Source organism: Petaurus breviceps, unplaced genomic scaffold, assembly GCF_028583685.1.
Source record: "Petaurus breviceps papuanus isolate PSGF00001 unplaced genomic scaffold, PetGlider_PUasm1.0 90574, whole genome shotgun sequence".
NCBI classification, from domain to species: domain Eukaryota; kingdom Metazoa; phylum Chordata; class Mammalia; order Diprotodontia; family Petauridae; genus Petaurus; species Petaurus breviceps.
The window spans coordinates 6,541,962-6,568,025 of record NW_027187277.1 but is presented as its reverse complement, the minus strand read 5'-3'; the positions used below and the strand labels follow the sequence as shown (position 1 = coordinate 6,568,025).

Below are 26,064 nucleotides of genomic sequence, written 5' to 3'. Positions count from 1 at the left end.
CTGTCTATCTATCTACTTTGAGGGAATATCTGTCTGTCTGTCTATCTATCTATCTATCATCTGTTTTGTTCCTCCCTTCCCCCCTGCCCCCCAGACCCAGTGGAAAGCCCCTTGAGAGGAGGAGCTGCTTTGTTTTTGTCTTTGTATCACAAGAACTTAGCACAGTATTTTACACAAAGTAGGAATTTGGTTTGTTTCTACTACCTTCCTTTTCCAAACCAATTGCCAATGCATGTCACCACACTAGGCCAGCCAGTGGTCTGCACCAAGCCATTAGCTATCTGGAAGAAAAAGAAGAAAATGATTTATCATAAAGTTATTATCTATTTTTCTTAAATTTGAGCATGGGGTATAGCTTATACTTTTGTGTAGTATGGGAGAAGACTTGATTTCAATTGTATCTTTTACAAATTTCTAATTGGTTACTAAGATACCATCACTAAATTTGAAAATTTAGACAACCTTTCTTAGCATTTGAAAAGGACTCTGGGCTTAACTTCCAATAAGTTTATTTTTAGTAATTTTATTAAGTTTATTGTCAAGAGAGCTTAACAAATATCTGTTCAATGTTAAATTAAACAAATGTTGTTTGTTTTGTTTTATGTTCCTGTGGAGTCTGATCAGGTGCTTTTGTTACCAAGATTAAAATGCTATCATAACTGTTCCCTTTTTCTAGGAAGTCCAGAACCACAGTAGGTGTGTCTCTCCCAGTCTACTGCTGTCTCCAAAGGATTCCCTGGAACTGTGTACATCTCTTGGGCTTATCTAGCTGCGGAGCAATCTCTGAGAACTTAATCAATATCTTAGAATATAGTCACTTTTAGGTCAGGGGCTGTGTTGACTTATTTTGCTTTGCATACCACCATAAATTTGGGTTCATTGTTTAATAAAAAGCTTCTAGATGACTAGATGTTTAAATGTAGAAATGCTCAAAAAATAAATGATTATTCCACATTAGAGCAATGATTTTTAACTTTTTTGAGTTGGAAATCCAACAAGACATTTGGTTTTTCAAGCAATCACCTTCCCTACTGTAATGGGAATGTAAAATTTTAAGATCTTCCCTGCCCCTAGGCTAAAGTGCACCTGGAGCCTGGGGTGGGAGGCTTGTTTTTCAGTAGATACTCTTTGATTGGCCAGTGGGTCCAGAAGGTGGTTACATTCTCTGAGCCAGGAGAAGGCTATATAAACCCTGATGTGAGGCTTTGCTTTGGGGCTCACTTTGAGAAGTGTTGTGTGATTTGATCAGATGAGACTCTGGGAAGCCGTTGTTGAGAGTCCCCCGGCTTTGAAAAACCCATATGTTGATTTGATATGGATGTAATGGTTGGACAGTTTGGAAACCTGTCTACTTGATCTGTTTCTCTGTCTTGATAATTCTGTCTGTGTATTCTGAAGTTCAGGGTGCTGACCTTTTTCCCCTGAACTAGGTAAATGATACATATTTGACTGATTAAAGTAAGCTTGTTAACCCATTTTGAGTTGCTTTCCTTTAACAAAGCAGATCCAAGAACCTGTGTTGGCAGCCACCCTGGGGATGCTGGGGTGCTTGCTGCTACACCTACTCAAAAACTGGGAACTGAAAACAACAAAAAAGACTAGCACACAAATGAAAATCGGATAGGACATTTTGATCATTTCTTCAGTTCATTTTAAGTAGAAAACCTGTGAACTTAAGATAAATACATTATACATACATTCAAACACACATATAAATTAATGCATATATAATAAAAATTCATAGGATTATAGATTTAGAGATAAAAGTCCCTTAGTGACCATATGCTAAAGTCCTCATTTTATAGTCCAGGTACTCAGGCCAAAAGAAGTTAAGTGACTGGTCCATGGTTGCATAGCTATAGCAAGTGTCTGAGGTGGGATTCAAACCTAGGTCTTCCTGACCCCCAGGCCAGCACTTAGGGTTGAACATATAGCATTTGATTTTCTTCTTCTTTTTTGATTGCCTAATGTGATTTCACTACTTTCATTTAAAAAGAGCAATAATCTAGGCTATGTAGGGGGCAGTTAAGGTTAAGCAATTTGTCCATGATGCCAAAACTAATATTCATCAGAAACATGATTTGAATGCCAGAGTTCCTGACTCTAAGACCAGGAGTATATTCATATCATACTCCCTCTCTCAATAAATACACACACACACATATGTATGTGTATATTTTCATTTTTAAAATTATTATATATTATTAGGGTATATATGTGCATATGCATGCGTTTATAGACACATATACAAACTTTAGGGAGATCAAGTTGAAAGGAGGATGGATGGTAGTGTGGTGGGTAGGAACTTGAGGCAGGGAGACTAGTAGGCTGTTGCATTAATCCAGATATCAGGTGAGGATTTACCTCAGGGTGGTTGCAGGAGAGAAGGGGGTAAATACAAGAAAGTTGCACACACATGACAGCATATGATAAATGACTGGATATCAAGAGTGAGAGAGTGAGGAATTGAGGGAGAAACTGAGATTGCAAGCATGCAGATGGTGGTACCTTCAATAGTAATCAGGAATTTAGGAAGAGGGAAAGGTTTGGGTAAAACATAATGATTTCAGTTTTGGACATGTTGAGTTTAAGATGTCTAAAGGACATTGCATTTGAGATGCTTAATAGGCAGTTAGAGATGTGAGACTAGAGACTAAGAGAAAGAGAAAGGAATAAACATTTATTAAGTGCATACAGTATATTAGGCACTGTGCTAAGCACTTTAAAATATCTCGTTCATCCTTGCACCAATATTGTGAGGTAGGTGCTATTATCCCCATTTTGCAAGGAAGGAAACTAAGGCAGAAAAACATTAAATGACATGCCTAAGGTCACAGCTAGTAAGTGTCTGAGGTAATATTTGAACTTAGGTCTTCCTGACTTTAAGGTCAGTGCTCTATTCACTTTTCTGCCTAGTTGAGGTTAGGGTTAGACAAGTGAATCTGAGAGTCATCTGCACAGAGATAAAAACTGAAACCATGGGAGCTGATGAGTTCATCAAATGAAATTGTAGAGAGGAAGAAAAGAAGAAAGCTTAAGGACAGAGCTTTAGAGACCCCCATGGTGAATAGACATGACATGGATGATCCAGGAAAGGATACGGAGAAGGAATGTTCAGATAGATAGGAGGGGTGTTATCATGGAGTGTCAGCAGAGAGCAGTATCATGAAAACCCAGAGAGAAAGAATATCAAGAAATGAGTGAAGTGGCAGCTAGGTGGCACAGTGAGTACGAGCACCGGCCCTGGGGTTGGGAGGACCTGGGATTGGTTCTGGCCTCAGATACTTAACACCCACACAAAATAACTGGCTGTATAACCTTGGGCAACTTACTTAAACCCAATTGCTTTTTTAAAAAAAAGTGAGTGATGGACCATATCCAAGGCTGCAGAGAGGATTGAGAAAAGGCTATTAAATTTGGCAATTAAGAGATCATTAGTAACTTTAGAGAAAACAGTTTAGGTTGAATGATGGGGTCAGAAGTCAGACTGCAAAGAGTTAAGAAGTGAATGAGAGGGGGAAAATGTAAGCACTGCTTACAGAAGGCCTTTCTAAGAATTTAGCCATAAAAGGAGGGAGAGATAGAGGATGAAAGTTAGTGGGGACACATGGATCAAGTGAGAGAGGGGAGAGACAATGGCACATTTTTAGACAGTAGAGAAGCACTCAGTGGCCTGGGAATGATTGATAATTAGTGAGAGAGTAGAGATGACAAAGAGGGCAATTTTCTGGAGAAGATGAGATGGAATGGATCACTTGTTCATGAAGAAGGGTTTGCCTCCTCCTTCAAATCCATGTATCCCCTCTCCCAAATCAAACACTTAATTCCTAATACTTTCCAGATAACTCTAAGAGAAAAACAAAATTATAAATTAATTCACACTGAGATGTATCTATATTACTCTACTGCCAAGGGCTTCTTCATTTTAAAAAACGTTCCTTGGAGAACAAATGCCTGAAATCAAAAGAATCTTTAAAGGCTGAGTGGGTCACCTTAGTTTCAAACAAAAAATAGGACCAAGAAACTTAAAAGCAACATTGTATTTAGCTCCAACACTACCAGAATAATTTTACTTTTACCAGTTATCAAGGCATAAACCCCTATGTATATACTCTATGCAGTATTAACTTAAAGCTGATGTACTTACCTGAGTTATGACATAGAAACCAAAATTGTGAATATTATAGAAATATCCCAAGCCAAAAAGGGTTGTAAAGGCTCCGCTGGCAAACATTCCAAATGTTAGGTAATATCTAATTGGCAGGCGTTCCCCTATTATGCCACTGAAAAAGAGAAATGGGGAAGCAGAGGGCAAGAAAGCTCATCACTGAACAATTACTTTTGGAATATTTTTATGTTGTTAGTTGATCTTTGAGAAAGACAAACAATTAAGAAATTCCAAGATGGGTATAAATCATAACTTATATAAAGCACTTATTAAGCAGAAAATGACAGTAAGCTATAATGAGGTACTTCCTTCATCAAAAAGAATTAATTATAAGGCACTAAATCTCATGAATATTGTTTATTAATTAGTAAATAAAACAGGTATCTTGACAGTAGGTAATCTTTTAGTATCAAGAGTATAAAACAACATTTTAAAATATCAGAACTGAAGGAATATGAAATGATACAGAAACAAACAATATATATGTATATAATACACAAACACACACACATATATATTTCTAGGGAATTAACTCCCTTCAATTTACTCTAATTAGTGCTTGCCAGATGTACTACAGAGTAACATTACTAGGAAAACCTTAAGGAATACTAAACCATCCTAAATTACTTGCTGAATAAATTATCACCTTATGTTCCATCCTGAAAGCAAAAAAGCTAATGAGAGCTGTTAGGGCCCTTTTCAAAAACCAAAAGCTTTATAAGTGCTTCTGTTCAATGCAAACAAAAGAGGAATTAAATGATCTAAGTGGGGAACCTATGGCCTTGAGGCTACATGTGATCTCTGACTGAATCCAAACTTCACAGAACAAATTCCCAGTTTAAATTCAACAAAAAGTCTATCAAATAGATTGTTTTTTGAATTCATAAAGTAGGAGAAATCTGCCTTCAATTTGGTGCCTGACTCATTTCAGAATTGAGAAAGAAGAAAACAAATTTTAAAACAACATACTAAGTTTAGGAGTTACCAAATTCTTCCCCCCCCCAAAAACATTTGGTTAATATCATATAGAATTCAGAGTTAGAAGTGCATATAATCTAACATCCCAATATTTTGGATGAGAAAACAGGGCTAAAGAGGTGAAAGAAAGTTATATGTGCATGATGTGTGTGTGTATGTGTACACATACATATACTAAGTGCAGATTGTTATCCAAACATGAGAAGAAAGCAAAAATGATATAGGGGAGCGGCTAGGTGGTACAGTGAATAGAGCACTGGCCCTGGAGTCAGGAGGATCTGAGTTCAAATCAGGCCTCAGACACTTAATATTACTAGCTGTGTGACCTTGGACAACTCACTTAACCCCAATTGCCCTGCCTTCCCCCCTCCAAAAAAAAAGCAAAAAAAAATTTATATAGGAAGGAATGGCATAAGTGATTCAAGGAGAACACAAAGAAGAGAAAGAATGTGAAGAGGCAGCAATGCTAACATGTTTCAGGAAGTTGGAGAGTAGAAACATATATGTATGATACCAAGAAGGAAGGGGAAAAGGAAAAGCCCCCGGGTATCTGGAGTTTTCCAACAGGTATGAAGTTCTTCCTGTATTGGGTGGGACTGAATTCTCTGAGGAAGAAATAGCTTTCAGTGCTTCAGGAAAAGATGAGGCTGTGATATATGTACAACAGAAGAAAGAACCTTCTAGGTATTTAAAACTTGCTTTGTTGTTCTCAAACTTGGGAGTTAAAAACTTCAGGATTTCAGCTGAAACATTTTTCTAGCCATTAACTCCCCAACTTGATATATTATACCTGGTAAATCCTCTCATCACTGCTTCCTAATTTCTAAAGATATTTTTACAAACTTCACACCTTTCTACTTTCAATTGCTTTTTAAACTAAAGGCCAGTACTTGGACAAACACGCTATAACTCTGGGTATTCCTGATCTGTGGTGGGTCTACCTGGAATTACTAGAAAAATGGATGAAACATCCCTTTTCCTAAAATTTTTTTTAAACATTTAAGATGTTAAAAAAGATCAATAACACTTTCAAACACCCCACTGAAACCCCCTGCATCACCTCCTGCTTATTGTATGCTATACCGGATGTCCTAAAGGTTGTCCTAAAAAAACTCAACTTGTTCAAGACCATATTCATCTTTCTCTTCAAACCCTCCCTTCTGCCCAACTTTCATATTACTGTTCAGGGCAACAACATCTTAATGTACCCAGGCTCTCACCCAAGCTTTCAACAGCAGTGTTATTTATCCTTGACTCCTTCCACTTTCTCGCCCTACGTATCAAATCAGTTGTGAAATTTTGCTTCTGTCTCCACAATATCTCTCACATAACTTACCTTTTCTCCACTTGCAGTGGATAGCCTAATTTGGCCCTCATTTCTTTTCACCTAGACTACTGATTGGTTTCCCTGTCCAAAGTCTCGACCCAAGTCAAGCTATCCTGTGCCCAGCTACCAAAATTATTTTCCTAATTCTCACCATTCTCACTTCCATAGTCAATAAATTCCAATGGATTACCTTTACCATCTGGCTCCATCCTCTTACACCCTTCCACTCTGTGATCTAGCCATAATGTTCTTCTTGCTCTTCCTCACAGACAACAAACTATCTCCCACCTCCATGTATTTAGACTGGCTGTATGCCATGCCTATAATACTCTCCCCTCTTCACTCCCTCCCACCCCCATGGAAGCCCTGATTTCCTTTAAAACTAAGCTCAATCACAACCTTCCATGTCAGGCTTTTCTGATCTGCCTTTTTTTCCAAGGTTAACTTGCTTCTGTTTTGTATGTGTTTTGTATATAGCTATACATAAACTACTTGAGGCAAAGAATATTTTGCTTTTGTCTTTGTATCCCCAGCATACAGCATGGTACCTAGCAAATAGTAGGTCCTTAATTAACATTTATTAATTAATTGATTGATTTCCTTTCGATATTCAAAATTTTAAAAGTTATAATGAGTTCTCAAGTTTTGAATATTACTTCTTGGTATTACCAGGGCTAAGGGTTCCATACCTTCTCTGGACCTCATTTATTTCATCTACTAAATGATGAAATTAGACTAGAAGAATTCTAAGGTACTGCCGACTCTATCACTGTATAGTTTGATGATTCTCTGAAACATTAGTTATTGATATAGCATACTGAATGGTCCCTCCATTATACTTTAAGTCAAGTATCCATATGTAAATAGGATGGAGTAGTTTAAACAATACTAGACTTAGAATCAAGGGACCTGGATTTAAATGCTGGCTCCCCAACTTAAACAGTCTCAAAAACAAGTCACTTAACATTTTAAAGCTTTAGTTTTCTCATATGTAAAATGGGAATAATACTTAAACTATTTAACATTATATTGTTATAAATGTATAAGAAGCTGTTAGGAGAGAATAAGGAACTATTAGGCAAATTGAAAAAATTTTAAACTCCAGGGGATGGATTTTTTCTTCTTTTGGCATAAAGCAGGTAAGAAATAAAACAAAATAAGAGATAAGTAAGCAATATTCATTATTTATCTTCTCTGCCCATTTATAGTTAAATAATATTAAGAGTCATATGGATAGGCAGTGATCCTTGATTATATAAAAACTACCTTAAAAGTTTTACCCTTTGTGGAAAATGGATTTGTTTTCTGGCTGGGGTAGAGGCAAAAGAAAGGGCATCAGAATGCATTTGAGGCTAGAGTTCATTTTCTGAACAGAGTAGAGTTAGGTATGGAGCAGGCATTGCTTTTGCCTCTCAGTGGAAATAAAATTGTGCCATAGAGCATGATGTGTCCAAGTAGATCTATTTCCCTAGAAGCTATGGCTACAGGGTAGATGAGGGCCATGAGATCTAACAGAAATATGAGTCATATATAGAGAGGAGTCTTTTTTTTATTTTTGGAGGGGGGAGGGCAGGTCAATTGGGGTTAAGTGACTTGCCCAATGTCACATGTCTAGTAAGTATTCAGTGTCTGAGGTCGGATTTGAACTCAGGTCCTCCAGACTTCAGGACTGGTGCTCTATTCACTATGCCACCTAGCTACTGCTATAGAGAGGAGTCTTAAGAACCAAATTAAATGTTTCTTACCTTAAATACATTCCAATTGCATAAGCACAAAGGAATGAATAATCCAATGCTCCCAGTAATTGCTGATAGTTCTTTTTATCTAAACAATGAGATAAGTCCATTATTAGTATCCATCCTCATATTAAAAGGTGGTTTAGTGAGTGGTTTAAAAAAAGATGCAAAATTTTATCTGGGGGAGGGAGGTGGAGCCAAGATGGAGGAATAAAAGCAGGAACTTGCTGGAGTTCCCGCTCCAACTACCTCTAATACCTGTAAAATAATGACTCTACACAAATTTTAGAGTTACAGAACCCATAAAGTGACAGTGAGAAACAAATCTCCTGCTGAAGGCAGCCTGGCAGGCCAACAGAAAGAGTCTATTGCACTGGGCTGGGAGCTGAGCACAGTCCCATGTGAGCTGCATGCACCCAGACTGGTAGCCCAGACAGGCAAGAGCATATTTCAGGAGAGTGAATCATCAGCAGCTGTGGTGATTTCAAGACTTCTTAACCCATACACACCAAAGAGAAAGTAAAAGGTCAGTAGGGAACTCTGTTGAAACTGGGTGAGAGAAGAGCGTGGTCTGGTCCCTGCCCCCAGGGTGAGAGGTGTGCTGTGATGCAGCAGCTGCAGCTGCTGCCAGCCTCTGGAGCTTCTGGCCTACACATAGAAGGGGAACCAAGAGACTACTAAGAAGGTAATTGCTTGTGCTTTGACCTGCTTTGATCTGGGTTGCAGTCTTGGGTGGTGGTCCTTGGGAGAGGAACACCAGTATGCCAGAGCTTGTGGTGGCTGTAGAGAGGGCATCCTCCTCATAGTTCTGACAATAGCTCTGACAACTGTGAAAACCCCAGCAATTTGGGACATAACACTCTCCACTCTGGAAGCAGAGTTCTACCATGACAAAGAGTTCAAAAGTCATGGAATTGGCTGACAAGATGGGCAAACACAGGAAGCGCAATTAGACCTTAGAATCTTTTTTGGGGAACAAAAAGAATCAAAACATGGAACCAGAAGAAGACAACAAAGTAAAAACTCCTCCATCTAAAGCTTCCAAGAAAAATATGAACTGGTTGCAGGCCATGAAGGAGGAAAAGAAGGATTTTGAAAATCAAGTAAAAGAAGTGGAGGAAAAATTGGGAAGAGAAATGAGAATGAAGCAAGAAAATCATGAAAAGTGAGTCAACAGTCTGACTGAAGAAAATAACACCTTAAAATACAGACTAACATGGGGTGGCTAGGTGGCACAGTGAATAGAGCACTGGCCCTGGAGTCAAGAGGACCTGAGTTCAAATGCAGCCTCAGACACTTAACACAAAAACTAGCCCTATGACGTTGGGCAAGTCACTTAACCCCAATTGCCCGACCTTCCCCCTCCAAAAAAAAAAAAAAAAGAAAATATAGACTAACTCAAAATGGCAAAAGAGGCTAAAGAGCCAATGAGGAGGAGAATGCCTTAAAAAGCTGAATTGGCCAGATGGAAAAGGAATTTCAACCACTCACTGAAGAGAATAATTCTTTTAAAATTAGACTGGAGCAAATGAAAGCTAATGACTTAATCAGAAATCAAGATACTATAAAACAGATCCAAACAAATGAAAAAATAGAAGGCAATATGAAATATCTCATTGGAAAAACCACTGACAGAGAAAATAGATCCAGGAGAGACCATTTAAAAATTATTGGACTATCTGAAAGCCATGATCAAAAAAGGAGTCTAGAAATCATCCTTCAAGAAATTCTAAGGGAAATTGCCCTGATATTTTAGAACCACAGAGCAAGATAGAAATGGAAGGAATTCACTGATCACATCTTGAAAAAGATCCCAAAAAGAACACTCCTAGGAATATTATAGCCAAATTCCAGAGTTCCCAGGTCAAGGAGAAAATATTACAAGCAGCCAGGAAGAAACAATTTGAGTGTTGTGGAAACACAATCAGGATAACACAAGATCTAGCAGCTTCTACATTAAGGGATCGAAGGGCTTAGAATATGATATTCCAGAGGTCAAAGGAGCTAGGATTAAAACCAAGAATTACCTACCCAGCAAAACTGAGTATAATGCTTCATGGGAAAATATGGTCATTCAATGGAATAGAGGACTTTCAAGCATTCTTGATGAAAAACCAGAGCTGAACAGAAAATTTGACTTTCAAATACAAGAAGCAAGAGAAGCATGAGAAGGTAAACAGGAAAAAGAAATCATAAGGAACTTATTAAAGTTGAACTATTCACATTCCTACATGGAAAAACAATAATTGTAACTCATGAGACTTTTATCAGTATGAGGATAGTTGAAGGGAATATATATGTATACATGCATATATGTGTATGTATAGGAGGGTGTATGTGTGTATATATATATATGTATATATTTAAGTGTGTGTATATGTGTGTACATGTATACATAGACTGAGGGCACAGGATCAGTTGAGTAGGAAGGGATGATATATAAAAAAAATAAAATTAAGAGGTGAGAGAGAAATATATTGGGAGAATGAGAAAGGGAAAGATAGACAAGGGTAAATTATCTCATAAAAGAGGCAAGAGAAAACTGTTACAATGGAGGGAAAGAGCAGGAAGGTGAAAGGGAATGGGTCAACCTTACTCTCATTGAATTTGTCTTAAGGAGGGAATAACATACACACTCAATTGGGTATCTTACCCTACAGGAAAGTAGGGGGAAGGGGATAAGAAAGGGGATAATAGAAGGGAGGAAAGATTGCGGGAGAGGGTAGTTAGAAACAAACACTTTTGAAAAGGGACAGGGTGAAAGTAGAAAATAGAATAAGTGGGGGGTGGGAAATATAGTTATTAGTCTTTCACAATGTAACTGCTATGGAAACATCTTGCATAGCTACACATGTACAACCTATATTGAATTGTTTGTCTTCCTAGTGGGGGTGGGTGAGGAAGGAAGAAGAGAAAGAATCTGGAAATCAAAGTTTTAAAAACAAATGTTTTAAAAAATTGTTTTTTACATGCAACTGGGAAATAAGATATACAGGCACTGGGCTATAGAAATCCATCTTGCCCTACTAGAAAGTTAAGGGGGGAGGGAAAAGGAGGGAGGATATAAGAAAGAACAGATCAGGAAGGGGTGCTTGGTAGGCTTGCTATCTTGGGGTGGGAAGTAGGGGAAAGACAGAGAGAAAATTTGTAACTCAAAATCTTGTGGAAATGAATGTTGAAAACTAAAAATAAATAAATAAATTGGAAAAAAAATTGTCCTTATTGAAGTCTAGGTAACAGTCCTTTTTTTTTTTTTTGAGTTGTTTTTTGAGTGGGAAGGTAGGGCAATTGGGGTTAAGTTACTTGCCCAAGGTCACCCGGATAGTTTTTTGTGTTAAGTGTCTGAGGCTGGATTTGAACTCAGGTCCTCCTGACTCCAGGTCTGGTGATCTATTCACTGTACCATCTAGCCACCCCCAGGGTAACAGTCTTGAGTCAGAAAAAGGTGAGTGTGAATACAGGAAATATAACTTTTTGTTTGTTTGTTTTTGCTTTTTGGAGGGCAGTTAGGGTTAAGTAACTTGCCCAAGTTTACATGGTTAGTTTTTTTGTGTGGGTGTTGTGTCTGAGGCCAGACCTAAACTTGGTCCTCCTGACTCTGGGGCCGGCGCTTTACTCATTGAGCCACCTAGCCGCAACGAAATATAACTTTTAATATTCTCCTTGATTTCTTAGTGAGGAAAGGTAAAGTTGATCTGTCTGGAACTTATATACCTGTGTCTTGATTTTAAATGATTATTTCATACATATATACACACACCAATACATACATATATAGTACATTATATACATATGTACATAAACATGCACACACATATGTATACAAACAATATAAGAAATGACAAGCAGTGGCGGCTAGGTGGAGCAGTGAATAGAGCACTGGCCCTGGAGTTAGGAGGACCTGAGTTCAAATCCCACCTCAGACACTTAACACAAAAAACTAGCTGTGTGACCTTCGGCAAGTCACTTAACCCCAATTGCCCTACCTTCCCCCCTCCAAAAAAAAGCAAAAAAAAAAAAAAAAAAAAAGAAATGATAAGCAGGATAGTTGCAGAAAAACCGAAAAACCTGGGAAGACTGATACAAACTGATACAAAGTGTGAATTGAGCAAACCAGAACATTGTACATAGTAACAATGATAATTGTGAAAAATTTAGCTATTCTGATTTAAAAAAAAAAATGATCCAAGCCAATTCCAAAGGACCCATGATGAAGATATCCATTTCCAGAGAGAGAACTCTTGAACTCAGAGTACAGATTAAAGCACACTTTTTAAAAAACTTTATGTTTCTTGCTTTTTGTTGTTGTTTTTGCATCATGGCTAATATGGAAATAAATTTTGCATGACTTCACATGTATACTGATGGGTTGGGGATAGGTAGGAGGGAGAGAATTTGGAACTCAAAATTTTAAAAAAAGTAATGTTAAAAATAAATATAAAATATTTTAAAAACTAACAATGGACTCTCATGAGCCTGTAATGAGCTAGTTTCAGCATATCCTGAAAATGCCTAGCTTGGCCTAGACTTTGAAAGAGAAAAATCAAAAGAAGGAAGTAGAGGGATAAAAGAAGGGAGGGAAAGAGGAAGGAGGTAAGAAAGAAAAAAAGAAAGGAAGGGAAAATATTTAAACAAATTAAAAGTAATTAGTTTGGGACAGATTAAAAGTAAGGGAGATAAAGAACCTTAGCAATAGATTTTCATTGAAGTAGTGTAAGCAAAATTTACAGGAATGAAATGCTAGCCTGAAAAACAAAAAGGATAAAAATTGGTGCAAAACAAACAAATGGAAGAAAACAAAACCTTAAAACTCATAACTTTAATGTGAGTGGTTTAAACAATCCAGTTAAATGAATAGGGAAAAATTTTGCATCAAATATTTCTGATAAGAATCTGATATTCTTATGCACATATATATCTATATATCACAAATAGGTAAGACCAAGTTCTATAACAAGTAGACAAGAAGAACTCAGATTAGGGGTAGCCAGGTGGTGCAGTGAGTAAGAGCACTGGCCCCAGAGTCGGGAGACCTGGGATCAGTTCCGGCCCCTGATACTTCACACCCTCACACACACACACACACACACACACACACACACACACACACACACACACACACGCAAAACTGGCCGTGTAACCTTGAGCAAGTTACTTAACCCCAATTTCTTTAATAAAAAAAAAAGAACTCAGATTATTGACAGTCACATACAAATTACTCCAAATCACTAAGGGAAAAGCAAATGAACAATAACATGGAGACTTTACCTTACATACATCAAATCGGCAAAAATTACAAAAGATGCAACTAGCAAATGTTGCAGTAGATGCAGGAAGACAGACGCCCTAAATATCTACCCCGGTTTCCTTATCTTCCATCCAACTAGCCCACTTAGATTGGGAAAAGGTGACAAAACCAGGAATTTATTGACCTGGTGTTGGAACAGAGTTTAAGTTATTTCTCTCCTGAAGTAGATTTGTTGTAGCCTATGGCTGTATTGACCTGGCTCATGGAGGATTAGGTCCTTCCAACATAGTGGATATCAGAAGATCATGCAAATCACCAAATTCTGTTCTACTGATCAGATGTATTTCACTATGGAAATGGGGAGGGAAGTGGTGGTGAGCCTATAGAAACTAAGCACTACTATATATTTCTTTCATATCCTTGCTATTTTAGGACTGAGTTAACCATTCAGTGACTTAGAAAATATAGTCCCAACATCAAACCTGAAGTAACAGGTGCCAGAATCAGAGTTTCCCCTAATATTTGGTGTAGTCAACAATTGAGATAAAGTGACCTCATGGCTCATGGTTGAATTGGGGGGAGGAGAATTGCAAACATAGAGGGTGAGATGATCAGATGTTCAGATGTGGTAGTCTGGCTCCCACTGCCAAGGTCCCTTCTAGTTGTATATGGGGAGTCATCTTAATGAAAAAGGAGCATGAGAAATTCTCTTGATGGAAAAGGAGAAGATTCTCATTCAGTTTAGTGAGTTCAGGAGGAGGTTGCCCAGGAGAGTAAAGAAAGCTTTACCTGGTTGCTATTTTACCATCTTGGACTGCCAGCGGAGTAGGATTGAAAGTGAACTGCTCCAGACAGACATTCAGTAACTAGAGAAAGAGCTCTTAGCTTTTAGGGATGATGTGGTGCAGGCCAAGGATCAGCTAACAGAGCTGGTGATAGCAATGAAAGGATCTCTCCTGACTGGGGTGGGGAATGACAGGCCACAACCTGTCCCAGATGTTTCACTATAGGAAAAGAGGGCAACCCCTCCATAGATGCTTCTAATGGATCAAAGATTTTGCATCACTTCCATGGTGTGGCTTTCAGAGAGGGAAATTTTGGTGGTTGAGCCTAGGAATGAGCCTAGGAATGGTGGTGGTAAGAGGCTTATGACATATTTGCCACTTTAATAATGATAAACCTGATTGATGATGAAGAATCTGTGGCTGTGCCAGAAATGTTATCATCTATTCTGTGTCGTAGATATTCCAGTGCTGTTCTGACTCACCACCCCCGCCTTACTTAGGAGACCCAGTTAGAACTGCAAATATTTGGCATCACATACATGGGCCATATTGTTGAGATATGGATGACAAAGGAAAAATCCAGGATTTCTGGTTTGTTTTTTTCATATTTTCTCCTTTTTATTTCTTCTTTTTCTTTACTCTTTGGGGGTGGGAAGTTTGTAGCTTAAAGGGTTGGAGAAAAAAAAATAACAACCCTAAAAATCCTAAAAATTCCTAAAAGCATTTAAATGATTGAATTTCTTCTACAAGAGTAATATCAAACTCTAAGCCCCAAACTCCCCAAAATGGCTGGAATTAAATTAAAATGTAATTGGGAAATGTTTAACAAAATAAAATAAAATAAAATACAACATAGATAATGTAAATTTGTGGTTCTCTAAGTCAATATGTCCCCTACTTCACCCCATGAAGGGATCTCTTATTATTTGAGTTTGACACCACAATTTTAAAAGATACTTCGAACATTGATGCAATGGGGTTAGTATGTGACAGTACCAATATCAATAATGTCTACCAGGCTTTCCCTTTCTCTATTACACAAACCCCTCCCCCCCCCCAACATTAGTTAGGAAAAAATGATATAGTCAAGATTTAATGATTAGTCTGTGAGTAAGGCAAAGGTCAAGCTGTGCTTCTCTTAATGCAGTTTCCTTTTGACCTATGGTTGTGTTAACATGAATTTCTGGTCAACTGGGGCATTAAAAAGTATCACCCAGGTGAGGTCAGGCCCTTCCGTGTGTAGGATGACTATGCATATTACCGTATGCTGATCAGTTATATTTCCATATGGAGACTGGGATGGTGGTGAAATCTAGAATCTACAGAAGTAAAATACTACCATATCTTTGGTGTTTTAGGGCTAAGCAAAACCTCTTAAGTTAATTGTTCCCTGTCTTTATCATTTCTTCCCAGTTTTGAAACTTAACTAACTGAATATTGGTGTCAGGCCCACTTCAATACTAATACATTGTTAGTGAAGTTGTTATTTGGTCCAATCATTCTGAAAGCAATATGGAATTATGTGAAGAAAATGATACATCCATCTGTGGAATCCAGAAATGCCACTTTCGATAGTGGTAAAAAGACACCACTATATCTCTACATATGCTAGGTATATTATTCCAGGGAAATAAAAGACAGATAGGTCCCAAATATTTAAAAATATTAATTGCAGTACATATTATCATAGTACATGACTGGAAAGAAAATAGTTACCCATCAATTATGAAATGGCTAAACAAATTGTGGCACATGAATATAATGGAATATTATACCCTAAAAATGATTAATATAAATAATTCAAAGGGACATGAGAAAACTTGTATGAACTTATATGAAGTAAACATTAACTAAGAAAATATATACATGTATGTATGTATAACTGCTCCAATAATATAAAAAGAAAGAACAATAAAGTGAAACAAGAAATTGTAATTATTATTTCCAAGCTTGGCTCCTGAGAACAGTTGAAAAAATCTGCCCCTCCTCCCAACTTTCTTCGTAGAAATGGAGGATCATGGGTGTTGAATACTGTATATGCTGTCAGATACAAATGATGTGTTGGTTGGTTTCGATAATTTTTTTCTTTTAAAAAAATCTTTGGAGGGGCAGCTAGGCGGCGCGGTGAATAGACCACTAGCCTCAGAGGACCTGGATTCAAGTCCAGCCTCAGATACTTACCATAAAAAAAACTAGCTGTGTGACCTTGGGCAAGTTGCTTAACCCCAACTGCCTTCCAAAAAGCAAAAAAAAAAAAAAAAAAGCTTTGGGGAAAGCACCCTGAATAGGGGTGAATAGGAGGGATGTATCCAGAAACTAATGATATTTTTTAAAGACACCAATAAAAATTTAGTCTTTTTAGGCTAAATAATAAAAGATACCTATAACTTTAAATTATTATAAATTAATAATTTCCTTGTTGCAATGTTTAGAGTAGTGATTTTTTCCCATGTTGGGAACTCTATTTCTGAAATTAAAGTATATTACTTAAACTTAAGTGTATCCACAATTGTTGCACAAATTAGTAAGGTTGGAAAAGAAATGTAATTTCTGCCCATAACTTCATATGCAAAATCACCAAGCTATTATAAGTGACAAATAAAATAGAAGAATAAGGGATTGTTGAAACAGGGAGCTTACCAAATGGTGCCCAACCACAATGAGTTTCATTATCTGATATTTTCCCAGAAGGATCACGGAAGGCATTTTCATTAAATGTGTTGAGTTTGACTTTACCATGAGAAGCACACTGCTTATGCAATTCACCCTAGTGAATAAAAGGAATGAATACATGAAGGAATAGAAAACATGCACAATGGAAAGTCAGAAGATAATATATAGTAATATAAATGCTAACTATCTGTCTAGCATTATGCAAGGTACTTGATTAATCCTTCTTCCCTCTTCCCTACAAATAGATACAACTGAAGTAATTATAGAAATCAAAAGGCAGATATCAGAGGCAATGATATGAATATTAACAAACCGCCAATACTTGCAGCACTTCAGAAAGGCAGAAAACCATTTTTCTTAACCAAATTGGCTTGATAGCTGACATTCTTTTCAATAAAATTCTTAACCTTTTAGCAGCAGTCTGCTGAAGCCTATGAACCTTTCCTTAGAATAACATTTTAAAGAAAGAAATGTTAAATTTCAATAAGAGGTTATTGAAAATAAAGATGCAATTTTCCCCCATTCAAGTTCACAGACCTCTGAAATGTATCCATAGGTTAAGAACTCTTGCTTTAAGAAGTGCGAAGGAATTTTCTTTACTTGAATTGGAAGGAGCACTGTTATTGGCTGCAGGATATTGGTCCACTGTGGACCATTAAAAAGATGAGTTGACCCATTTAGCAATCACTGTGGAATGTGACCACTGCATCTATATCAGAGAATAATAGAAAGGATATGTTTTTCTTTCCTCTCCCCATCACATGCCACTCAATTTGCCCAATAAGAGACATCATTTTAGCTAGCACTAATACACAGCAGCTTCAAGGGGTGGCACCTCTGACAAGAGGGAAAAGATATAAACATAAACCTAAGGGAGAATCAGTATTGGCATGTAGGAGCTGGCCTGGCAGGGACACAAAATGTGGGGGGAGGGAAAGGTCAAGTGGACTACAGGAAGAGAGAACATAATCAGGGCCCTACAGAATCAGAGATATGAGTTGCCTTGCATGTTCCCTACAAATGTCTTTGCATAAGAATATGTCCACTTGGTGCAGCTAGGTGCTGCAGTGAATAGAGCACTGGCCCTGGAGTCAGGAGGACCTGAGTTCAAATCCGATTTCAGACTCTTGACACACTTACTAGCTGTGTGACCTTGGGCAAGTCACTTAACCCCAACTGCCTTGCCTTCCCCCCTCCAAATAAAAAACCAAACCAAGAATATGTCCATTTTACCCATGGACACTGCAGATTTATGGGAAAGTATACTTCAGGTTTATGTTGAGGGAATTTTTTGTAGCTACATAGCTCCATGTAGAAACAAAGCACATTAGCTACATATTCATACAAAATGTCTTACTAAATGCCTAGGCTTTGAACTAATTATTTTAATAGGGTAATCATTAAAAGGGGATTCAGAGATGGGGGCTTATTGACATACCCATTGTTCCAGCAATACCATTGCTAAGTCTGTATCCCAGAAACATAAAAAAAAAAAGGTGGGGAAAGATGGAGTGTGGGGGGGAAAAGGACCTATTTGTATAAAAATATTTATAGTAGCATTTTTTTTGTAGTGGCTAAGAATTTAAAATCAAAGGGATGCCCATCAATTGGGGAATGGCTAAGCAAACTTCGGTATATGATTGTAACGGAATATTATGGTGCTATAAGAAATGACAAGCAGGATGATTTCAGAAAAATTGGGAAAGACTTACATGAACTGATGTAAAGTGAAGTGAACAGAATCAGGAGAACATTCTACATAGTAACTGCAATATTGTTCAGTGAAAAACTGTGAATTACAGTTATTCTCAGCAATACAATGATTCAAGAAAATCCCAAAGCACTACCTGTCTCCATAGAAAGAACTGATACTGTTCGAATACAGACAGAAGCATGCTATTTTTCACTTTTTTTTCTTTCATTCTTTTTCTTTTATTCAAGTCTTGTACAAAATAACTAATATGGAAATGTTTTACATGATTGCAGATGTATAATTTATATCTGATTGATTGCCCATCTCAGGGATGGGGAGAGTAAAGAGAGATAGAATTTGGAACTCAAAACAAAAAAAAATTAAAAATTGTTTTAACAGGTAATTAGGGCACAAAGGCAGGCTGGAAGGCTCGGCCGGCAGAGGCAGGCCCGGAAGGGGCCCAATCAACTTGGAGGGAAAGTCATCACAACAACCACAGGGGCCACTATCAGGCCTATCACCAAAGGGCTGGGACTGGAAAGAGCAAGGTAAGAAGCAAATACAGGGGCCCCTGACCTGGACAGCAAATACTCTGGGGGCTACCACTTCATAAACCAGAAATTAAAAAAAAAAGCCCCTGTCAGGAGGACCCTGTCAGCCCCTCCAAAGACCAGGATGATAGAGTGAATCTCACCTGCTCCAAATCCCCCCTCTGACACTGAAAACATAGTACCTCTTGCCCCAGGGCAAAACGCTCTACAGTAAAGGCTTGGGATCCCTAGAGAAAGGGCTTGGCTAGGCCCCTACCTCAAAATGGGTATAAAGCAGACTACAAAGACAAAGACTCTGGAGTCCTACTTTCCTCAGAGGGAGGAACCAAACTCAGAGGGAGACAATGTGGATTCCACACCCACAGCTGAAACATCAACAGGAAATGGGTCCCAAGCACAGAAAACTCTCTTGATGCGATCAATAGGAGCTTTGAAAACTGAATGAGAGAGATAGAAGACAAAATGAATAATTCTCTCAAAACCAAAATAGCAGAAGTAGAAAAACATTATAATGAGGAAAACATCTCCTCCAAAAAGAAAAGAGTATGATATGGAAAAGGAGCTCCAAAAATTAACCAAGGAAAATGATTTGCTAAAAACTGCATCAACCAATTTGAAACAAATAACTCTATGAGGAACCAAGAATTAGTCAAACAAAACCACAAGAATGAAAAATTAGAAAAAGAGGTAAAATACCTCACAGAAAAAATAACTGACCTGGAAAACAGATCCAGGAGAGATAATCTGAGAATCATAGGCCTACCAGAAAATCATGATGAAAAAGTGAGCCTCGACAACATTCTCCAAGAGATCATCAAGGAAAACTACCCTGAGATGCTAGAACCTGAGGGTAAAATAGAAATGGAGAGAATCCACTGGACACCTGCTGAAAGAGATCCCAAACTGAAAAGTCCTCAAAATGTTGTGGTCAAACTCCAGAACTACCAGAAAAAAGAGAAAGTACTTCAAGCGGCCAGAAAGAAATGATTCAAATATTGAGGGTCCACAGTGAGGATCAAACAGGATTTGGCAGTCTCTACACTGAAAGATTGGAAGCAGTGTAATACAATTTTACGGAAGGCAAAAGAGTTTGGGTTACAATAAAGGATCACCTACCCAGCGAGACTCAGCATATTCTTCCAGGCAAAGAGATGGTAATTCAATGATATAACAGAGTTCCAGACCTTCTTGATAAAAAAGCCAGAACTCAATGGAAAATTCAACCTCCAATTACGAGATGCAACAGTGACTTAGAAAGGTAAACAAGGAAAACACCCTCCCCCCCTGCTATTTGATTAGAGCAAACTGATTATAGACAAATAGAGGGTATGAGTATAAAACACACAAAATGATGATTAAAAAAAACCTTATTAAGGTCTACAAAGGGACTGCAATGGAAGATAGGGAATGAAGTGGAAAAGGGTAAATTATGCCACACAAAGAGGCATAAAAACTGTATAGCAGAGGAAAAGAAGGGAGGGATACAGGACTCATAAGAGCTTTTCCCTCACTGGTTCTGGTGCAAGGATGGAATAACAACCAGTTAAGCATAGGACTCTATGGAGAAGAAATGCAAAAAGTATCATTTTAGAGGGAAAGAAGGGAGGGAGAGGAGTTTCACATGAGATTGATTCCTGTCACTCTTGGTGTGAAGAAGAAATAACATACTTCATTAAGTATAAAAATATCCTACAGGCAGTAGGAGGGGAAAGGGCTACAAAAGGGGGGGGGGTGTGGTTAGTAGGGAGGGAAGAAGTAAGAAGAAAGTAAATGTGAATGGAATGAACTCTCCCATAAAATGGAGACTGATAGCAGAATGGATTAGAAATCATAATCCTGCAATATGCTGTTTACAAGAAACATATCTGAAACAGAGAGATACACACAGGGTAAAGGTAAAAGGCTGGAGTAAAATATATCATGCCTCAGCTAAAGTAAAAAAAAAAAGCAGGGGTAGTAATCCTTATCTCAGATAAAGCAAAAGCAAAAATTGACCTAATTAAAAGAGATAAGGAAGGAAACTATATCCTGTTAAAAGGCACCATCGAGAATGAAGCAATATCATTACTTAATATATATGCACCAAGTGGTATAGCATCCAAATTCTTAGAGGAGAAGGTAAAGGAATTAGAGGAAGAAGTAGATAGCAAACTATACTATGGGAGACCTTAATCTCCCCCTCTCTGAACTTGAAAAATCTAACCTCAAAATAAACAAGAAAGAAGTTAAGGAGGTGAACAGAATTTTAGAGAGGATAGCTGTGATAGATCTGTGGAGAAAACTGAATGGGCATAAAAAGGAATATACTTTCTTCTCAGCGGTTCATGGCACATACTCAAAAATTGACCATGTTCTAGGGCATAAAAACCTCACAAGTCTATTCAGTAGCCAGAAATATTAAATGCATCCTTCCCAGATCATGATGCAATAAAAATTATATCCAATAAAGGGCCATGGAAAGGCAGAGTAAAAACTAATTGGAAATTAAACAATTTAATCCTAAAGAATGAGTGGGTCAAACAAGAAATTACAGAAATAATCAATAATTTCATTCAAGAGAATGATAATAATGAGACAACATACCAAAATTGGTGGGATGCATTAAAGGCAGTTCTTAGGGGAAGTTTTATATCCCTGAGTGCATACATGATTAAATTAGAGAAAAGGGAGGTCAATGGATTGGGCATGCAATTGAAAAACCTAGAAAAAGAACAAATTCGAAATCCCCAATTAAATACTAAATTAGAAATATTGAAAACCAAAGAAGAGATTAATAAAATTGAAATTAAGAAAACTATTGAATTAATAAATAAAACCAAGAGCTGGTTTTATGAAAAAACCAAGAAAATTGATAGGCCCTTAGTCAATATGATAAAAAAAAAAAAGAAGGAAGAAAACCAAATTATGAGAATCAAAAATGGAAAGGGTAAATCTACTTCCAATGAAAAGAAAATCAAAACAATAATTAGGAATTATTTTTCCCAAAATTATGTGTGCACATAAATTTGACAATCTTAGGGAAATGGATGAGTGTTTACAAAAATACAAGTTGCCCAGATTAATTGAAGAGGAAGTAAATTACTTAAATAACCCCATTTCAGAAAAAGAAAGTGAACAAGCCATCAGTCAACTCCCTAGGAAAAAATCTCCAGGGCCAGATGAATTTACTAGTGAATTCTATCAAACTTTTAAAGAACAATTGATTCCAGCATTCTACAAACTATTTGGGAAAATTAGTGAAGAAGGAGCCCTACCAAATTCTTTTTAAGATACAAATATGGTACTGATACCTAAATCAGGAAGAGATAAAACAGAGAAAGGAAATTATAGACCAATCTCCCTCATGAATATAGATGCAAAAATTTTAAATAAAATATTAGCAAAAAGACTACAGCAACTTATCTCAAGAATAATACACTTTGATTAGGTAGGATTTATTCCAGGAATGCAAGGATGGTTTGATATTAGGAAAACCATCAGTATAACTGATCATATCAACAATAAAATTAGCAGAAACCGCATGATTATCTCAATAGATGCAGAAAAGGCTTTTGACAAAATACAACATCCATTCCTATTAAAAATATTAGAAAGTATAGGAATAAATGGAGCCTTCCTTAAAATAATAGTTAGCATCTATTTAAAGCCATCAGCAAGTATTATATGTAATGGGGAGAAGCTAGAAGCATTTCCCATAAGATCAGGAGTGAAACAAGGGTGTCCACTATCACCCCTCTTATTCAATCTGGTACTAGAAATGTTAGCAGTAGCAATTAGAGAAGAAAAAGAAATCAAAATAGGCAAAGAAGAGACCAAGCTATCCCTCTTTGCAGATGATATGATGATATACTTAGAGAATCCTAGAGAATCAAGTAAAAAACTACTTGAGACAATAAATAAATTTGGCAAAGTTTCAGGATATAAAATAAACCCATAAATCCTTGGCATTCCTATATATTTCCAATGAAATTCTACAGCAAGAGATAGAAAGAGAAATTGCATTTAAAGTTACTGTAGACATTATAAAATATTTGGGAATCTACCTGCCAAAACAAACCCAGGACCTATATGACCACAACTACAAAACACTTTTCACACAAATAAAGTCAGATCTAACTAATTGGAAAAATATCAATTGCTCATAGCTGGGTCGAGCTAATATAATAAAAATGACAATTTTACCTAAATTAAATTATATATTTAGTGCCATACCAATTAATTTACCAAAAAACTACTTTATAGAGCTAGAAAAAATAGTAGCAAAATTCATTTGGAAGAATAAACGGTCCAGAATATCAAGGGAATTAATGAAAAGAAATGCTAGGGAAGGTGGACTAGCTATACCAGATTTCAATCTGTATTATAAAGCAGCAGTCATCAAAACTACTTGGTACTGGCTGAGGAATAGAGGACTGGATCAATGGAATAGATTAGGCGCATGAGATTCAGAAGTCAACGACTATAGTAATCTATTGTTTGACAAAAGCCAAGACCCTGGTTTTTGGGATAAGTACTCACTATTTGACAAAAACTGCTGGGAAAACTGGAATATAGTATGGCAGAAACTGGGCATAGACCATTATCTAACACCATATACCAAAATCAAGTCTAAATGGGTGCATGATCTAGGTATAAAGGTTGATACTGTAAACAGTCTCCTAAAACAAGGAATAGTTTACCTATCAGACTTGTGGAGAGGGAAAGACTTTATGACTAAACAAGACTTAGAGAACATAAAATGTAAAATGGATAATTTTGACTACATGAAATTGAAAAGGTTCTGTACAAACAAAGCCAATGTAACCAAGATTAAGAGGGTGGTGGGAAATTGGGAAAGAATCTTTACAACTTATGTCTCTGATAAAGGACTCATTTCTAAAATATACAGAGAATTGAGTCAAATTTATAAGAATACAAGTCATAGGATATGAACAGGCAATTTTCAGGGAAAGAAATTAAAGATATCTATAAGTACACGAAGAAATGCTCTAAATCACTATTGATTAGAGAAATGCAAATCAAAACAACTCTGAGGTACCACATCTCACTAGTCAGATTGGCTAAGATGACAAAACAGGAAAATGACAAATGCTGGAGAGGATGTGGGCAAATTGGAACACTAATGCATTGCTGGTGGAGTTGTGAACTGATCCAGCCTTTCTGGAGAGCAATCTGGAATTATGCCCAAAGGGCTATAAATACTTTCATATCCTTTGACCCAGCAATGCCACTCCTAGTGTTATATCCCAAAGAGATCACAGAAGTGGGAGGAAGACCCATATGTACAAAAATATTTATAACAGTTCTTTTTGTGGTGGCAAAGAATTTGAAATTATGGGGGTGCCCATCAATTGGGGAATGACTGAACAAGTTGTGGTATATGCATGTTATGGAATACTCTTATGCTGTAAGAAACGAGGAGCAGACGGTCTTCATATTTCCTCGGAGAGGCTTATACAAACTGATGCTGAGTGAGAAGAGTAGAACCAGGAGGAATTTGTACACAATGACTCTTCTCAGCAATGCAGTGATATAAGTCAATCCTAAAAGATGCATGATGGAGAGAAATATGTGCATCCAGAGAAAGAACTAGAAAAAACTGAGTTTATATCCAGGTGGAAGTAAAATACCTGATCTTTTTCCTTCTCTTGTTTGGTTTTATGTCCTCTTTACCATTTTTCATTCTATCAGATGCAATCTGTCTTTATAACCTGACTAATGTATAATGTGAAAGTATTTACAGATCCTATACTTGACTATATGCTGCCATTGCGGGGGGGGGGGGGGAGGGAACAAAATGTGAAACTCAAGGAATTGTGGTATTGAATCCTGTAAACTAAAAGGAAACAAACAAATTAATTTAAAAATTTTAAAAAATTAAAAAAAATCACCATAAAAAACCATGTAATTAGGGGAAAATAAAATATATTTTTAAAAAGAGTATTACAGATTGTTTTTACATGTAATCATAACTTATTCAATTCCTCCCAAAATTTAGATGCTATACCATTTTGTGCATTTGTTTAGTATTCATTATTATTTTCCTCCATGTTATTCTCCCTTTGTTTATCCTTCTCTTTCTCTTACAAGTGTCTTACTTCTGATTACCACCTCCCCCAATCTGCTCTGGCTTTAATCAGTCCTCCCTACTATTATGCCTATCCTTTTTGCTTCCTTTAGGGTAAGATAGATTCCTGCATCCAAATGAGTGTGTACTAAAGACTTATTCCCTCTTTAAGCCAGTTCTGATGAGAGTAAGGTTTAAGCTTTGCCCACCCCACCCCTATCTTTCCTTCCATTATAATAGTTCTTTTATGTGGAATAATTTACTTCATTTTATCTCCCCCGGCTTCTTCTTCCAGTACAATCTTCCTCTTCACCCTTTTATTTGTTTTTTTAAGGTATCATCCCATAAGTCACATTATATACACACCCTCTAAATGACCTTACAGCAATACATTTCTTAAGAGTTACAAATATTATCTTGCCATATGGAAATATAAAATTTAACCTTATTAAATTTCTTATGTTTTCTCATTTCTTTTTTTTACCTTTTTAAGTTTCCCTTGAGTCTTATATTTGGCCGTCAAATTTTTTATTCAGCTCTGGTCTTTTAATTAGGAATTTAAAGCAATAGAATTTAAACTGTGGTCCTTACTTGATTTCTCTACTTTTAAGAGTCAAGTTGGGGCGGCCAGGTGGCTCAGCAAGTAAGAGCACCGGCTCCAGTGTCGGGATGACCTGGATCAAATCCGGGCTCAGATACTCACCACCACACCCAGAAATAACTGGCTGTGTAACCTTGAGCAAGTTACTTAACCCCGATTGCTTTAAAAAAAAAAAGTCAAGCTGTTTCTTTGTGTGTGTGTGTGTGTGTGTGTGTGTGTGTGTGTGTGTGTGTGTGT

General features: G+C 37.1%; 1 protein-coding gene across 2 annotated transcripts in view; it reads right to left on the bottom strand.

The window, feature by feature from the left end:
• Positions 1-154: 154 nt before the first annotated feature.
• The window catches only part of LOC138142405 (glucose-6-phosphate exchanger SLC37A1-like), a 66,739-nt gene continuing 40,829 nt past the window's right edge, over positions 155-26,064 (bottom strand). For both annotated transcript variants that reach the window (XM_069063482.1, XM_069063481.1), the window contains exons 4-7: positions 16,883-17,009; positions 8,219-8,297; positions 4,148-4,283; positions 155-281 (exon numbers count right to left, since the gene is read on the bottom strand). In XM_069063482.1, coding sequence (XP_068919583.1) covers positions 201-281; positions 4,148-4,283; positions 8,219-8,297; positions 16,883-17,009 — 423 coding nt within the window. In that variant the 3' untranslated portion in view covers positions 155-200. The remainder of the gene's footprint in view (positions 282-4,147; positions 4,284-8,218; positions 8,298-16,882; positions 17,010-26,064) is intronic.